The 19,104-nt window shown below is 41.8% G+C and overlaps 1 protein-coding gene across 11 annotated transcripts in view; it reads left to right on the top strand.

The window, feature by feature from the left end:
• Window positions 1-19,104, top strand: part of VEPH1 (ventricular zone expressed PH domain containing 1) — a 162,199-nt gene that overhangs the window by 75,848 nt on the left and 67,247 nt on the right. For all 11 annotated transcript variants that reach the window (XR_014526374.1, XR_014526375.1, XM_083504052.1 and 8 more), the window contains one exon: window positions 14,135-14,355. Coding sequence is in view for 9 of the 11 variants with exons in the window: in XM_083504052.1 (XP_083360178.1) it covers window positions 14,135-14,355 (221 nt within the window). In the remaining 2 variants the exon portion in view is untranslated. The remainder of the gene's footprint in view (window positions 1-14,134; window positions 14,356-19,104) is intronic.

Here is a 19,104-nt window from a genome sequence, read left to right as displayed (position 1 = left end):
CAGCAAATTCCACTGTCGAACAGCTCTTACTGTCAGGAAGTTCTTCCTAATGTTTAGGTGGAATCTTCTTTCTTGTAGTTTGGATTCATTGCTCCGTGTCCGCTTCTCTGGAGCAGCAGAAAACAACCTTTCTCCCTCCTCTATGTGACATCCTTTTATATATTTGAACATGGCTATCATATCACCCCTTAACCTCCTCTTCTCCAGGCTAAACATGCCCAGCTCCCTTAGCCATTCCTCATAAGGCATCGTTTCCAGGCCTTTGACCATTTTGGTTGCCCTCCTCTGGACACGTTCCAGTTTGTCAGTGTCCTTCTTGAATTGTGGTGCCCAGAATATACCAGAAATTGTGGTATTTCTGGTATATCAATTAATATAAAAGGCTGCTGAATATCAATATTATTGGGCTTGGGGGGGGGGAATACTTCCAGTACAAGTAACTGCTGTTTAAATGCTTAAGGAACTAGTACTATTCACATACAGCAAAATAAGACATGTGGGTAGTCTGGCTAGGAAAAGTAAAGGAAAAGGAAAATGTGGTATAGTATATTAATTTCTGAATAAACTGCACTGTATGTTAGAGGTACACTCTAAGCCTGAGCCCTTGAGAAGGGAAAGAATGAACTGCATGTTAAATACTTTGTAGTATTTATACAATAAATCTTCACTGTACTTAAGAAGGAAGAACTGGCCTTTGGTGAGTTATGCAGGGTCTTGTGGGTAAGTGGAAGTTTTAAACAAATAATATTCTGGTATTAACTTTCTGAAATTACGAAAGGTTTCTCATGACATGTGGTCTTATTTGCTCTGAAGATGTTACACCTATTGCATAGACGTTATGATACACCATGCTTTTAATGAGATTTTTTTGAATGATTCCTGTGGCCAGGTATATTACAGTGCAGTGCAGTTCTAACAATGTCCACTCAGGAGTAAGTCCAGCCGAATTCAATGGGACGTACTCCCAGGTAAGCGTGGCTCCGCTTGCAGCCTTAGCGCACAGTGTGCCTCACAGCAGTTAAAGAGTCGGTTGAGCTGAAAGCTGCATACTGTGGCATTACAATAGCCTTGGATAAACGACTGATTTGTAGCTCTGTGACTACGCTTGATTATAGCCAGAAAATGACTGGAATGTAGTAAAGATAAACATTTTAAGAAACATAAAAACAGTGCCTAGGTTACAGCAACCAGAATAGTTTATTCTGTGTTCTGAACTTTCCAGATCTTCTTAGCATTAGTTTCACTGATTTCTTACCTATCCACCCGGCCCCAAATCTAGAAATGATGGCAACTCACACAAGAAACTGGCTTTGTCTGTAACATCATGAAACAAACTTTTTCCCAATTTTGCTGATGTCCCTTGCCAGCTACCATAAATTAATAGGTTTGAGCTCTTCCCCCACCCCCGCAACACAACAGTTTTTCTTGTTTTATGGATGAAACTAAAGGCAGTGTTTTCTTTTAGCTCTGAGATTGTACTTACACCCGAAACCACTGGAATAAACAATCTTCCCATGAGATCTGTATGCCTGGTGCGTACATCTGTGTGTACCAGAATGGGATGAGTGAGTTTTGAGAACCACAGGACATATTAAGTATTTTGGTAGGAAGCTATACAGTACATTCAAATTTCTAGAAATATATGAAAATCCAATCATTTCTTCTAGTAGTAAAGTGGGTGTGGCCCTGTACTAGGCAGGAAAAAGGGTTGTAAATTAAACAATAGCCCTGCACATGACTACTGCCCTTCAAGTTGCACAAAATGTAGAGAGAAGTTGCACATCATATGAGGGAGGGAAGGGAGGAAAATTGAGGGGTGGAAACTAACTTGCTTGATCCCCTAATAGTGATGAATATCGTTCAACACACACACACACACTCTTCAGGGTGCTATAAGCATTTAAGTGCTCTGGCCCCTTTGATGCTCAAAAAGTCATTGGAGGGGAGATTAATTAGTTGTAGAGGGAAAGAATGTCTTCCCATCCTAATTACCATAATAGTTCTAAAAGACTGCTTAAATTCTAATACAGTTGGCACATAAGGAGAACATCTCTTCAGTACCTCGTGTTATGGACGGGATCCGTTCCGGAGGCCCGTCCGTAATGTGAACTGCCCACAACTCGAAGCGCTGCATCTGTGCAGGCACACAACGTGATTTAGTGCTTCTGCGCATGCGTGAGCGGCGAAACCCGGAAGTAACCCATTCCAGTACTTCCAGGTTGCCATGGGACGTAACGCGAAAAGACACAACATGAAGCGGATGCAACACGAGGTATGACTGTAAGAGCAGAGCCCCTAACAGCTGCCACGGAGGGATTGAAATGGGCCTGGGAGATGTCCAACATCAGGTATAGGCAGCTATTGTGCTAGGCTGTTGACCACCAGCTTTCCCTGAACCTCAACAGTGAGACTACAGATTTCCCAATTGCTTACCCCCTACCTCCCATGATGATTACCTGGGCCCATAACTTATACATTGGTAAGGCAAACCACAGTCTACGGAAGACTGCATGTTGCAAGGTTTAGGACAGATTTTTAAAGAAAAATCTTCGTGCAGCACATAGCTATGGAACTCGCTTCCCACAGGAGGCAGAGATGGCTGCCAACTTTGATGGCTTTAAAAGAGGATTAGACAAATTCCTGGAGGAGAAGGCTATCAACAGCTACAAGCCATGATGTGTGCAGTTTTCCAGAAAAAGAGGTGCCGGAACTCACCATGAATGCCTTTCTTGTTCTCTTACAATGGCAATGGCTGAGAGGTGCTGGAACTGAGTTCTGGGTAAAAAAAAGCCCTGATAATAATAATAATAATAATAATAATAATAATAATAATAATATAGCATGAAACAAATGTGCAGCTTCATGAAAAATTTGCAAGGTTTTTTGTTTTTTATGAAGCACCTCAAACTTCAAGAGGCACTGCTTTTAAGAATGGTAGTGGAGAGCCCATAATTTATTTTTAAAATATTTCCTATGAAATTAACTGCAAAAAGATTGTGACTAGAATTCTCTACTTCTTTCTCTACTGACTCTTCTCTTCTTATTTTATGATCTGATACCTTTGAAACATGACCTTTTATTATTATTATTATTGCGATTTTGACCTAGAAGTATTGTGGGACAATATTGTTTCTCTTTTTACCTATCTTGCTTCACCCCATAATATTTCCTGGGTATCCTGTAGAATGGACTGTGATACTTTGTTCTGCAGATTGTCATGGGGTGGCTTGCTGACAGCACCTTCAAGTAATAAATCTTACTTTATGAGAATGTAGCCATTGGCAAGACTAGAAGACAGATTGTAAGCTCCCTGATAAATGACCTGCCTTCAGACTTGAAGGCCCACTTCTGATGGCTGAACCAAGGGAGACCCTCGAGTAATTCAGTGTCACTTTATCAAGTTATTGCACGTTGTATTAAGCATTGTCTCTGGTACGGCAAGAGATAACCAGTGTAATAGGAGCACATAAAAAATAAGAAACTTAATGAAGAAAATGTGTCCTTGTGACACAGCTTTTGATGGAGGCGTCTTTCTATGAGTTTGCCATTTAAACTGTGAGGCCATGATCCAACACGGAGTTAAGTGTGCCTAGGGACATAGAAATCAATGGGCTTAAACGTCCTTAGCTCCATGTTTGATTGTGCCTGGAGACTTTCACAATTCACTTTCCTGCAAGGGCTGGAATGTGATTCTATTTTCCTAGTTTTGTCTCTACTCCAGTTTAATTGGGGGAATGCTAGGAATGTGGTTTTTTCTGTATCGCTGAAAACCTACAGGGCCCCTGGTATTATAACAATGGCCATTTCTCATCTAATCTTGTTTAAAGAAAAAGAAAATTTATCCTATAATATGTTGGGTGTGTGTGGGTGTGTGGCTGATTTCCTTCCCTTCCCACCCCCAGCACGTGAACTGTTTTAGAAGCTCCAACAATTCCATGTCTTCAGTATTTCTAAAAATGTTGCTTGGAACCAATTGCAGATTTCCAAGTGAAACCGAAATCCTATTTTAGTGTGCCAATTGAGTGTTAACTTTATATCTGCTTTCCTGTTTCCTTGAATATCCTGTGTGGTCTTCTCTTAAAGCATTTACTTGAGATAGCTATGTATCCTGTTTACATATCCCATTTAAATTTCCTTTATAAACTACTGTAATTTATCATTTGTTTTTAACTCTTGCCCTGGCAAATTAATATTCTAATTAGTATTCTTAAGGAGAGGGTATCAGTACAGCCCATCACAGTATGAGACAAAAAGGGTGAGTTTGGAAGTCTATTACACTTTGTCTCAGACATATTGGGATGATATATAGGGCTAAGTGACTCTCTCTCTCTTTTTGTACACTTCAAAGGCTGTGTGGAATGTAGTCAGAAACAGCTTGGATGACCTAGGCACTAGGCATACACAGCCTCAAAACTTTAAGTATTTGCTCTGGTGACTGTGCTTGCTTTGTCTGCAGCACATTGCATCCTAAATTCATCTTCAGTGTTTTTGAACTACTTAACAGAAGTTGATGTTGTCTGCATACCTTAAGCTCCTGAAAAACTGGAAATGTGATAGCTATCAATATATGTTTGCATGTTTTTTTCTATGTTATGACATTAGTTGCCTTTTTCTTGTTCTACAAAGAATGTACAGTGTTACCTTGGTTCACAAACTTAATTTGTTCTGGAAGTCCGTTCCAAAGCCAAAGCGTTCCAAAACCAAGGTGTGCTTTTCCATAGAAAGTAATGCAAAACAGATTAATCCATTCCAGATTTTTAAAAACAACCCCTAAAACAGCAATTTAACATGAATTTTACTATCTAACGAGACCATTGATCCATAAAATGAAAGCAATAATCAATGTATTGTACTATAAAATAAATAAGACAGTATTGTAGATGATAAAAGCTGCTGTGCTGAAGTATAGGGTCCTAAATAAAATCAGAGGCCACACCCATAATTGTATTTCTACAACTGAAAAGACTTACCCTGTTTAATTTGTGTCATCAGCCACAGAGCTGTTAAGACACAAGGCATCTTTTACTTGTTCCTGTACCAATACTTTCCACTGCAAGCTGCTCCAGTCAGAAGAGAGTGGATTTCTTTAGCAGGGAAGATACAGGAAATGCCTCACATTCCTTCCTTCTGATTGCTTTGCAACAGTGATTAAGTGACTATGTGACATTAGCACCAGCAGTGCCTCCATATACGCTAATAAGCCTTGGAGTGTTATCTCCATGTTCAGCTTTATCATTTTTTATATAACTTTGTGATTCAAGGACCCCCCCCCCCAACTTGGGGATAAGAAAGACACAAGGACACAGTATATAAGGTTAATGGGCTAGAAAAGGCCACAACTTTATTGTGAGAGGTATTGGCTTAGGCACTGGATAAACAGCAGAGCTTGACTCCACCCCCTCAGGGCAGAGTGAGTCTAACAAGGGTTAACCACCAGTAGCGGGAGCCTGTTGATGCAAATACAACTGTAAGCTCTCCCCTGATGTCACCGGGGGTGGTGCCATGGCCCTCAGCCACCAGCAGGGCATTGGGCAGGATCCACAACCGCCGGATTCCTTTAATGGAATACCCATAAAGTGAAGGGGTAGGCGATGGCCACACCCTGCCCTTCATACACCAACAACATATTCCAATGCCTAACCACCAATACCAAAAAGCAGAAAATTGGAGCCGCCTTGGTTAATAATTCTCTTAATTTATGCCAAGGACACTCTGGATTGAAACCAATATATTGAGAGAGCGGCTCTTCCTAAGACAGTATTAATATGCTGCCCTTGGAAATCAAAACAATATTTATGAGCCATCTAATAAAATTATTCCTTGGCTAACAATATACACTACACTCTTCTTTATTCCGCAATGGCTTCTGTTCATTGCAGGAAGTAGATGCAATAAGATGTAGGGTAATTTTTTAAATGCATTTGTTCCCACCTCTGATGAATAGTTAGTGGTTTTGTCTCATTGCTCATAGTAAGTTCTGTGTACAGAGTACAGAATCTGTGTCCCAAGACATTGAGCTGCTTACGTCATGCAGGATACTATTTCTAATCCAGTAAATACAGTACTTTGTTTGGTTACTGTCCCATCATGATTCTTTCCCAGTCTTGAGTCCTAGCCAAGGACTGAGTCTGGCTCCCTCTAGATCTTAGGCAGGCCCTTTAACTGGGTACGTCTGACAGTCAATGGGCTGGTTGTCAGCATCCCTGGGCCATTCCCCTCCTTTTGCTTCCCTCCTGAGTAAGGAGAGAGAGTTGGGAGAGTTTGGAACAAAATCTTCAACACCTTAATAGGTTGTTCGTTGTTTTCTCTGGTGCTGCAACCTCTTCTGATTGTAGGAAAGTGCTCATAAGTGGAGGAGAAGGCAGAGAACCTGCATCCTCCCTTGGGAGATAAGGTAGGAGGACAGGACACTGGAATACCAAACTGAAAGACGTACCCAGGAAGAGGAAAACACACCATGTGGTTCAGTCCCACTCTACTTCCAACAGCGTACATGCACAGTCATTATATCCACAAAGCCGGTTAACATGGGGAAGTTGTGGGCAGGAACAGTAAGTGCATTTCAGCTCGCTCTCCTTGAGTTGATGCTGCGTGCAATTTGAATGGCTGGAAAAGACTCATGCATCCTATAAGGCGATCTGAAATGTAAGCTGCAGATGTCGTTCAGTGGAAAGACTCCCATTTTATCCCTTCGGAGTTGCTGAGCTCTGCATTGCCTGTGCCTAGACCTTATACCTGCCGCGGGCAAAATGATATTTCCTCCTAATGTATCTGCTTAAATGTTTAGTCGCTGACATTACATTCTGAATTCTCTTAAGTAGTTTTGACATGCAGACTTAGTAAGGTGTTTGGTTACAGCCCGGCTGTGGCATTAGGAGTAACGCTTACTTGAAGGGATGGCACAGATGGGGCATTTTCATCACTAGGTCCAGTTTCAGTGACATCCGGAAGACCTTTCACGAGATATTTAAAAATATTTATGGAACTGACAAGGGAAAAAACAGCAATGGGGAGCTTGCCAGCACAAGTTCAGTATCTATCATCCTCACACTTTGAAAAATAAAAAGGCGTAAGTAATATCACTTTATAACTGGATCCTAATGACTAACTGGTTAATATTTGAGTAATGAATGCTTAACTGTGGCAAAGATAGTTGGTCCTTGCCTTGGTCTTGCACCTTTAGTTGTTGAAATTTGCTGATTTTGAAGTTTTGGATTGTCTGGTACGGTAGTTAACTATTCTGATTGGGCTGCTTTTAAACTATAAGGAGGGTGCTTCTTTCAGCTTTGACTCATTACTATGTAATCTGAAATTTGCATGAGATTTATTGAGTATTCACATTCCATCACTTCCAAAACCTTATCCAAAAATTCTAGTGGTCATGGTCCAATCCACACATCTTTCATGTTGTGCTTACATGAATTAGTGAGGTCTGCATTCCTTTAAAATCATAACTGTTTTGTGAAAAACCACCTTCATTCTTGAAAGCAAAAATTGGATTCATCAGAAACAAATCATGTCTATTCTCACAATACTTTAACTCTTCCATGCCTCGCCATCTACATAAATTGCATTCTCATAATTAATGTCACATTTGGCTTATTCTTAAGAGGTTCCCTCATTCAGTTGACAGAGACTGGAGGCATAATATATGACCCATCATAGCTGTCAACCTTCCCTTTTTTTGGTGGGAAATTCCCTTATTCCAGCGCCGTTTCCCACTGCTTCCCGCTGCTATCCCGGATTGTTAGATATCCCGTAGACTGTCCCCGGGACAGGTGAGGCTGCTGATCCCTTATTTTCCAGGCTGCTGATTCCTTATTTTCAAATCTGAAAGTTGACAGCTATGTGACCCGTCTCTGCAAAGGACTTACCTCTCAAAGTGAACCCTACTCTGGTTTGGGGGAGCTAAATATGGGAAATGGGGTGGTCCTCATTCTCAGCACATCTCCCAAAGATATAAGACAAATGAGTTGGGCTCTACTGCAAGAGGCCTTCCCTGGGAAATGGTAAACTCAAGGGGAAGAGACTGGTCTTATATCAGTTTTTGCAACCTCCAAACAACTCTGATGTAGTGGCTGACCGAGACACAACAGAAGGAGGATGTTGATTGCACAATTTGTTGTTTCTTGTTTACAATTGCAAAATGATATAATGCATACTGCAGTGTGACTGCGAGTGGCACATGTAAGTGCATCTGGCCCCTTTACTTAAAGCAAATAATTTACATTGGGCAAAACTGGAATGGGAACATATGCTTTAAGCAACAAATCCACTGCTCGGGATTAGGAAACAACTGCAGGATGAAATTCTTCTACCAGTTTTCACACACGGGTTAGGGAAATGTATTGATCTTAAAAATGATGTACAATTTGTTCCTCTCTTTATCCTCTGCAGTTTCAAATCTTGGATTTCATAGGCAATTGTTCCTCCCAGATTTAAAAAAAGATGGTGCTGGTATTTCTTTTTCCCCTACCCTTTAAATTTTTATATAGCTTTTAATGACTTAAGATTAGATAGAGATATTTTAAAATGAAATAAATCCAAACCACTTTTTATCTTTTCAAAAATCCACTAAATTTGTGGTCTTTTGTTGTTGTTTATTATTCATTTGAAAATGGACTGGAGATGAATTAAACAGAAACACAGCTGGCACTGTAAAAGCTGAAGTTGTTCTGCAAAACAAATAATTAGAATACCCATTAAAAATAATAAGCATGATTATCTAGTTATAAGCATTGCATGAGAACAAAAGGGCAAAAGACGTCACTTTTTTATTGCAGTGTCCAGTTGAGAAATACAAGCAATAAAATAGTTTCTACCCACATAGTCACCCCACTGACCTTTTCCTTATCTTTCCATTCAGTCCAGTGATTCATCTTGCTTGGAGAGTCTGTGTCTGAAATCCTTTCCCCAAATTGTCTGCGTTTTTTCTTAAAATTACTATGATTTTGTTCATACATCACCCTGCCTGTTACAAGTAATGATTTAAGGCAGGTTTAAGGGAAGTAGCATTGGTTTGCTGCTACTTCCTTGTTTATAGGAAGAAGATAAGTGTAACATGATAATGATGGTGATTTCAAAATGTCCCCACTTCATTCAGACCAAAAACACTGATTCTTCCCCATGGTTGAGCTCTGCTGAAAAAAGCCCCCCCCCCCCCAATTCTGCACAGAAGATGACTGTGCACAGTACTGATTGGCTAGTCTCTGGGAAGTCACTGAGAACCTCTCCCCAAATAAGTGCTCACCTGGGGCTCTGGGTGGGTGGCATTTGCTGCATGGCGTGGCTGCACTGGGTCCATGGAAGCCGCCATCTTCCAGCATGGCCAGAGGAGGGAATGGACACCTGGCACCACCTACCTCTGGCCACAAATGGCCTTTCAGGTATGGAAAGGCAGTGCCCACAAGGCCATTCAGGCACAGGGGGTCGGGGGCTGCACCCAACCTGCTCCTGGCCTATTTAAGGAAGTAGCCAGGTTTCTTCTGATTTCTTCTTGCAGAAGTGTACGGCCTTGAGGTAAGGCCTCTGTGCCTGTCTGTCGGCTTGGTCCGAAGCAACAGTCTGGTAAACAGTGGGTTAAACATACTTGGCTGTCTCCCACCCCCCACCTCTTTGACCTGTAGAGCCTAGGGCTTGCCGATCAGAAGGTCGGCGGTTTGAATCCCCGCGATGGGGTGAGCTCCCGTTGCTCAGTCCCTACTCCTGCCAACCTAGCAGGTCAAAGTGCAAGTAGATAAATAGGTACCGCTCCCGCGGAAAGGTAAATGGCGTTTCCATGCGCTGCTCTGGTTCACCAGAAGCAGCTTAGTTATGCTGGCCACATGACCCAGAAGCTGTATGCCGCCTCTCTCGCCCAATAAAGCGAGATGAGCACCCAACCCCAGAGTCGGTCACGACTGGACCTAATGGTCAGGGGTCCCTTTACCTATGATGTGCATTATGCAATAAGATGCCCCCTCCTTCTTCCCCCTTCAGAAATCCACTGCCCCACTTTGCTGTCACAACCCCTGCTGGCCCTAGCTCCCATCGTCTATGCATTGGGTCGGAAGGTCTGAAGCATGACGTTTTGCACTAAAGACATGGACCCCTCCATTTGGAGCCCTGCACCATCAGGAGAGAGTGTTCTTGTGCTCAGCTCCTGCTAGAGGGTTTCCCACAGGTATCTGGGTGGCCACTGTGAGAAACTAGATGGACCATTGGCCTGAACCAGCAGGGATCTTCCTTCCGTATATACTCAAGTATAAGCCGACTTTTTCAGCACATTTTTTATGCTGAAAAAGCCCCCCTCGGCTTATACTCGAGTGAGGCAGGCGGCGGCGGTGGAGGGACGAGCGGCCCAAAAGGAGCCCTTTCTCGCTGCTGGTCCCGCCGCCACCGGCCTCTCACAAGGGCAGGCACAGGAGCTGCGGTTGGGAGAGGCTTCCCTGTGCCTCTCCCAACCGCGGCTCCTATGCCTGCTCTTGTGAGCGGCAGAGGCAGCGGTGGAGGAACAAGCGGCCAAAAAGAGCCCTTTTGGGCTGCTCCTTCCTCCTCCACCGCCACTGCCGCCATCACCAGGTTTGTGGTGTAGTGAACGGGCTTATACTCAAGTCAATAAGTTTCCCCATTTTTTTGTGCTAAAATTAGGTGCCTCGGCTTATATTCGGGTCAGATTATACTCGAGTATATACGGTATGTTCTTCCAAGTTAGTCATGATTTGCTGTTGAATTTAGTTGATCTTGTAGGAACCTCTAGCCACTGTCGGAGGAAGACGGGGGCAGGGGGAGCGCAGCGACCCCGGCACCACGATCCCGGTGGGGTGCTATCGTGGCTGCCCCACCCCCCCGTGCTGGGCACCACGCCCCTGTGGGTGGTGCGCCACGCCCCCGGGATGCGTGCCACGCCGCCACCTGCATGAAGCTCCACCACTGCCTCTAGCAAAGATCTTACAATGCAATGTCTGTTGAATAAATTCTCCAAAGTTGAATTATCAACCCTTTATAATGCCCAATAGTGGCGATAACTTTACCAAGATAAATCTAGAGTCACTCCACATTTGTCTTCTGCTGTTTCCTTATATTTTTTCATGCAGCAAAATAAAATAGCTTAAGCGGTTGCAACACTTTATATGAACATCATTCCCCTGTCAACAAATGTAATTGTATACCATAAAAATAGAAAATCTGCTTCCCATAAGGAACATAGGCCTACCCACTTAAAAACCAAACCTACAATAACAATGGTAACTAAAATGCAAGCATTATTTTTACAAGAGACTTCTGATCTTGGTCTTGCTAAAGATTATTGCTTTTAAGTCGATGAGAATTTTTTTATAGACTTTTTGTGTGCACGTGTGTGCATATTAATTCCATATCCTATAATGGTATAGTTCATTATTCCTTGACAATTTCCTCTAGATGCATAGCAGAATTTCAGCACTTCTGGATTTCTTCCAGCTAGATCAAAGTAGGAAATGGCTAGATGATGCTTCCTGGCCCTCTTGAGTCTACTGCAGATATTGTCTGGGAAACAGAACTGTTCTTTAAATATTACTTAAGGTCTTGTTTATGTCTTGATCTCTCTGGCCCTAAAAAAAAAAGTGAAGAGATGGGTAGTATAAAATCACGACTTTCCAAATATATCAGCTACCTTTTAAATGCAAACTTTCTAATTTTTCAGCCCACTTCTTGAGATCTATATTCTATGTCCTCTCTGCTGTTTCTGAGGAATGAATTGGCAAGAACTTTCTTGTACTCATACTTCAATATTGCCTACTTCCTAATGAGATTCATTTTCAGGGTTTTGAGCTGAAAGACTGTTGGGGTTGTCAAACTTTTTACAGTAGCTTCTTCTGGCCATAGCTCATTTATTCTCCACGTGTTGTTGTTTTTATCAAAAAGCTGGCTGCCCCAACTGTCTTTGAGTTCAAAACACTGGAGTCGACTCCCATTAGGAAGTAGGTGGGCCGTTTTTCACACCTTCATGAAACCCCCTTGGAACAAATCACTATATATCAGCAGCTGTTTCTGTAGTTCCTGATTGGGAAAGCAGCCGCTGCATGACAAAATTGACAGTTCCCCATGTTTCCATTTGAGTAAAAGAAGATATGCTAGGAGATCCACCTACAGATCTCCTGTGTAACATGTAGCTTGGCCCTGTGTCTGCTTCTTGCTAGGTTTTCATGGCTGATACTGGAGAGGAAATCTAAGCCACAATCCTATGTATACTGTTTGGGAGTAAGGCCCATTCTGGGAATGACATCTGAGTAAACGGCGTTTCCGTGCGCTGCTCTGGTTCGCCAGAAGCAGCTTAGTCATGCTGGCCACATGACCTGGAAGCTGCACGCGGGCTCCCTCGGCCAATACCCTTTACCTTTAAACAAGCATAGCAATCTCCAGGGCCAGATGGGCTTACCTCCAAATATTATAAGATACTGAAAGATTATTTGATACTACCACTAATGGAGGTTTGCAATGAGATCATGGAGGGGAAGAAGGCACCGGAATCGTGGAAAGAAGCATTCATCACATTGATACCCAAATTGGAAACTGAAAAGACACAACTTAAGAACTACCGTCCCATATCTCTCCTAAATGTGGATTAAATTTTTTTTGCAGATATCTTGGCAAGTAGACTCAAAAAAGTGCTAAATGAAGTAATTCATAAAGATCAGGCAGGCTTTCTCCCTGGTAGACATTTGTTTGATAACACTAGGAACATCATTGACATTTTGGAATTATTGCAAACAAATATTAATACAAAAGCAGTGTTGATTTTTATAGATGCGGAGAAGGCCTTTGACAATAAAATATGCTAGGAGATCCACCTACAGATCTCCTGTGTAACATGTAGCTTGGCCCTGTGTCTGCTTCTTGCTAGGTTTTCATGGCTGATACTGGAGAGGAAATCTAAGCCACAATCCTATGTATACTGTTTGGGAGTAAGGCCCATTCTGGGAATGACATCTGAGTAACGGCGTTTCCGTGCGCTGCTCTGGTTCGCCAGAAGCAGCTTAGTCATGCTGGCCACATGACCTGGAAGCTGCACGCTGGCTCCCTCGGCCAATACCCTTTACCTTTAAACAAGCATAGCAGACCCTCCAGTTGTCCCTATTTTCCAGGGACATCCCTGATTTAGAGAAGCCATCCCGGTTTCTGATTTGACCCTGGAATGTCCCTCTTTTCCTTAGGATGTATCTGCAGTGGTACCTCGGGTTAAGTACTTAATTCGTTCCGGAGGTCCGTACTTAACCTGAAACTGTTCTTAACCTGAAGCACCACTTTAGCTAATGGGGGCTCTTGTTGCCGCCGCGCAGCTGGAGCACGATTTCTGTTCTCATCCTAAAGCAAAGTTCTTAACCTGAAGCACTATTTCTGGGTTAGCGGAGTCTGTAACCTGAAGCGTATGTAACCTGAAGTATATGTAACCTGAGGTACCACTGTATTTTCATTGGAGAAATGTTGGAGGGTATGGCGTTATCCAATCTCCAAGGCAATCCTGTATAGGGAAGGGTTTTTTAATTGTTTAAAGTTTTATTGTTTTTATATATGTTGGAAGCTACCCACAGTGGCTGGAGCAACCCAGTAGGATGTGTGGAGTATAAATAGTAAAATTATCATTATGGAATGGGACGTCCCCATTTTCATCAGAGAAATGTTTGAGGGTATGGCATAGACTGCCCATCTTTTCTTTTACAGATGTTGCACTTGTGGCAGTTCCTACTGATCTAGATCGGCTGTTCACCCATTGGAATCGTATTCCTTTCTTCTTGGCCTCTTCCAATTTTACTAAGCTAGAAGAGCACTACAACCTCATTCCCTAACTAGGATTTATAGTTGCCAATCACTTTCCTCATTTATTTACCCTGTGTACAATATACAAGACACTAGAGAATTTGAAAGGGGTCAGTGCTCCCCCTTCTATCTTTATACACATTTTGCTTGAGTTATTTAAACAAAGACTTTCATTAAGTCTGTGTAACATGTTTATCCCAGCTGTACTTGAGATTTTTATTTTTCACACAAATGCTCAAGTGGTTTGAATTCCTCCCCCACAAGTGTTGTGTGGATTTTTTTTTTCTGGTAAAGTAGTCACAAGATTTGAAACTAGCAGCGTTCACTTTATAAAACCATCTTTTTCTCAATTGAATAGGAAAGAGCCAGGATCTGCCTGATCTACTTGGTTAATCAGCTGGCCAACATGGAACATTCATTTCACCATATTCTTCTGTTGGAGATCAAGCACATCACAGACACCTTCTCCAATATCCTGGGTATCCAGAGCAGAGACATTTATCGTATGAGCAACAGTTTCACAGCCATAGCAAAACTTCTCATCCAACAGCTGGAAAACGACGCCACCGCTGAGAGCAGGTAAGCCCAGTTCTTTTGTTCCTTTATATAGGTAACATAGCACATTGATGAATATGTGTGGCATCTTAGATGTGCTATTGTCACATGTAGTATATCAGTTGAAAAGGATTTAACCATCAGATGCCTTTCTTTTTAAAAAGATTTTATTTATAATTTTTCAGGGAAAAGATACAATTAATCAAACATTTTCCAATAAACATTCAATTAAAAAAATGACTTCCCTTCTCCCCTTCCATGGTTTTGTCATGGTTATCTTTTACTGCTGCGTATTATAGTTAATCAACACCTTCTTTTCTCAACTTTATTCTCAAGTTAACTTTTACTGCTGAACTTACGCCACACCTGCTAACCTACTAACATGTTTACAGTATATATATTTTTAATAATCTACAGACATTTTCCAATCCTCCTTGAAGGCTGTCTCATTTTGTTCTCTAATTTACTAGTCAAACTTGCTGATTCTACATATTCCATCAATTTCAACTGCCATTCCCCTTTCATGGGTACTGCCTCCTCCAGGGGTTTTGGGGCATATAATATTCTCGCTGCTGCAGTCACATACACAAACAAATTCTTTTGGCTCTTTGGTGCATCTGGTCCAATTATCCCTAGAAGAAAAGATTCTGGTATTTTGGGGAGAGACCTCTTAAATATTTTTTTTATCTCATTATGTATCATCTCCTAATATCACTTAGCTACTCTACAAGTCCACTACATATGATAAAATGTACCTAAGGCACATTTCTTAAAGGATGGTGTTTTCTTATCAGCTGTGGTCTGATGATTGGTCATGTAAATCAGTTATTGGAGGATTTTATAATTGTTGAAGTTTCAGGAGGAGGCTCTTATCTAAACCCTGGAGACCCTTAATATGTGCTACCAGCTCATATGTGAGTTCTGTAAAGTAAAGGTAAAGGGACCCCTGACCATTAGGTCCAGTCATGGCCGACTCTGGGGCTCATCTCGCTTTATTGGCCAAGGGAGCCAGCGTACAGCTTCCAGCTCATGTGGCCAGCATGACTAAGCCGCTTCTGGCGAACCAGAGCAGCACACGGAAACGTCATTTACCTTCCTGCCCGAGCGGTACCTATTTATCTACTTGCACTTTGACGTGCTTTCGAACTGCTAGGTTGGCAGGAGCTGGGACCAAGCAACGGGAGCTCACCCCGTCACAGGGATTCGAACCGCCGACCTTCTGATCGGCAAGTCCTAGGCTCTGTGGTTTAACCCACAGTGTCACCCGCGTCCCATGTGAGTTCTGTAGGACAGCATATTTGAAAACAGCTTGTCATGCCATAGTGTGCAGGTGTAAGACTTCCTGAAACCACACTGTCCCTCACTGTACACATTGAGCATTGAATACATGGAAGAGATTCCAATGGCCAGCAAAGAGCTTACCTTACAAGTGGTAGAAGAGATGCAAATAAATCTCATATCAGTCAGCTTATTAAGGTACCTGAGAAGGGAAGGATAAAAAGGTCTGTTTTCTGGGAAGTATTTGAAAGTGTGACTCCATTATTTAGCAGTATGGTTCAATTACTTTGAGGGACTTTGGCTCATATACTACAGAAAGAAAGGATGCATTTAAAAAATAGCAAGGATACACCACAGGCATTTTCCCATTCAGCCGCTCTCACACAAATACCCCAAACATCTTTGTCAACTATAGAGTTGGCAAAGCAATTTGGGTGCTTAGCAGAGGAAGCTGCGGAAAACTACAGAACAACTCTGCCGTGCACTGAAATGTTTACCTCATACACCTTTAGATTGTACCCAAAGTTAATAGTAATATACCTATATAGTGTTCCAAGTATTTCATCTAACTTATCTCTTTAAACCTTAGAGTAGCCCTCTTTAAATTATTGCCATATCAGTAACCAAAGGATGAGAAAACGGAAACTTGAATAATGCCACCTAGCAAATTTATGGCAGAGCCATTCTCTTAGCCACTATGTTATACCAGCTTTTTGGTGCTACTTGTAAGAAATTTGCCCATTTGCTCAGACATTTCACGCTTTGAAGGGAATACAGCTAGTACCCAAATTGTCACATTCTCTTTCTTGCTTCACACATCGTTCATTGTTTCTTTGTGTAAACTGCTTTGAGGGTTTTGGTTTTGGGGTTTGTTTGTTTGTTTTACAATCAAGTAATGTGTACATTTTATGAAATAAATAAATAACTGGGAACTATAGATTCATAGTTTGAGATTGCAGGAGATGTTTAAGGAAGCAGATAAAATAGTATTGGTCTATGGGTTGCATCCAGTTCTTCATGAATGGAGTAGTACTAGCACAATGGGATTTTCCCTTCCCATGTACCCCTAAACACTGCTTGAGGAGGGGCCCCCACCCCTCTGGAGCATATTTTAAGGAGGCTGCAGGGGAGACGATAAGATGAGGAAGTGCGAGTGAAAATCTGATTAAAAAGTTCCTTCCAGTAGCACCTTAAAGACCAACTAAGTTAGTTCTTGGTATGAGTTTTCGTGTGCATGCACACTTCTTCAGATACAGCACACGAAAGCTCATACCAAGAACTAACTTAGTTGGTCTTTAAGGTGCTACTGGAAGGAACTTTTTTATTTTGACTATGGCAGACCAACACGGCTACCTATCTGTAACTGAAAATCTGATGTGTTGGACACAACCCTATAACTGTATTGATATAGCTACACGCTACACTTTTTAACATAGCAGATGTTTTTCAAGTCTGCTTTCTTAATAAACCCAATAAACATTAGCTAAGGCTGAATATTGGATTATAAAAGTTTTAGAAAAACCTATTGTAACTGCTACAAGCATAACAATGAGCACCAGTCTTCCTGTCTCACATCTAATACCTTAAAATCCCAGCAAACATCTCATTTCACTTTCCACTGGGGTATATTTTCATTAACGTGATATACCCAGCTGTTTTTCAAATAGCTGTCCGTTAGCTCTACGGCACTCAGCTTCATAAACACTTTGCTGTACTTGCTTCCCAAAGCAAGTTTTAAATGTTTTCATATGCTCAACTCTTTAAATGGTTACATTTTATAGAACTTCTAATAAGTCCTGTTCCTTGCACTCGATGCAAATAGCCATTTTAAGTGCAAGCATACAAAAAACACACAACCCATGTTAAATACAATTTTCAAAGCCTTCCTTAAAAATGTCATTGTGTCCAAATGAAAAAGAAAACAGCACAAACTATGGACACAAACCTGTCAGAATTAAACTCTATTGATTCCAATGGGAGTGCCCTTAACTTAACTGGCTGACAAATAAAATGTTCTCAAAATGCATACACCTCAGCATCCCTCTGATCAAAACTGGGACACTTGTTTTTTCATCTCAAGCTTTCATGGGAGCCAGCTGGTTCTCACACAAGACCAAAAAATGAGCATCTTTTGATCTGGCACTCTGGCACAAGCCAAGCGACTTTGCACCTAAACAGTGGTGGTCCTGTGAGTTAGTAACAATATAATGCAAAAAAATTAAATATACAAATACCACTTGTCCTATTGCAGTTCTTCAGGGCAGATTAATAAAGTCCTGATATGTTTTAATGAAGATGATTGGCACACATTCTTATTGAATTTAGTGAGACCTGTAAGTTATCTTCCATGGGAAGCTGAGGGAGACTCGGAAAGTCATGGATTGCATTGCCTTGCAACTCTGGTCATTACACACACACACACAAACACACACACACACGGCTTGCCTGTTTACAGTCTGGTATGAGGAGTTTGGCTGTCTGGCACTGTGGTGGTGCCTCTGCAGGTCACCTATAGGCAGTGCTTTACCCCCTAAAAATGTTTAGGGCTACTCTCATTTTGACTCAAGAGAACCACCATTTTATAGTTCAAATCTTGTTGGCTTATATTGGAGGAAGAACTTACATTTCTACCAGAACAATGCAGATTCTCTCCTTGACCTTCTCCCCACCCCACCCCAAACCTCCAGGGGAAAGTGTGAAACTGGTTTTGGGAGTTTGGGACAAGTATTGTTTTACACCAGCGTTGTCCTGTTTTTTCTCAGAGCTATGATTTATTATTTCAGAGGTAAGAACAGGATTTGGTCTTCAAGGGCAAGGATCCAAAACAGGATCTGTTAGGGACCTCTAAAACAATCTCCTCTTGTTGAGGGCAAATCTCTCGTCTTATGAAACTGGTTTGCTCACAGGATTGATGACAGGACACGACAAATCCTTTTCCTTCAAGGCAACTGTCTTGTGTGCTGTCAAAAGCTGAAGCAACAGAAAGTTATACGTAAAATGAGTTGGTGTTTCCTGCTGGAGGAACATGCACAAAGCCAGTTCAGCACCAATAGGTCTCAGCTCTTGAACAAGAAGGTTGATTCCATTTGTTACTATTTCCCGTCTGTTACTTCATTTTTACAAATATTCAGCTTAACACTCCTTGGCTTCAATCCGTTGTCTGTCATCTGATAGGTGTAGTTTATGCTTGTGCTTCAGATACGTCTCTCCAGTTGAAGTCACTGGTATGTGAACTGGAATAATGGCTGCCTCTCAGGTTGTTGTTTTAAACCATTAGAGATGGTGTAAGGTTGTTTGAAGTTGAACATGGGATGAAGAAACTCAGTGCTGCGAAGCTGGACTGGGTGCACACATAAGCTATCTGCTGTTCTTTCCTGAAAGAAAAGGTGGTGATAGGAAAATGGCAACACTTAGGTCAACACTGCCTTCAAGTTGATATGGCTGTTTAGAAATCTTCTGCTCATCTCTACCTCTAGTTTTCTCTAGATTTATAGA

Source organism: Podarcis liolepis, assembly GCF_965112155.1.
Source record: "Podarcis liolepis genome assembly, chromosome: 5".
Lineage (NCBI taxonomy): Eukaryota > Metazoa > Chordata > Lepidosauria > Squamata > Lacertidae > Podarcis > Podarcis liolepis.
This window is presented reverse-complemented; position numbering and strand designations above follow the sequence as displayed.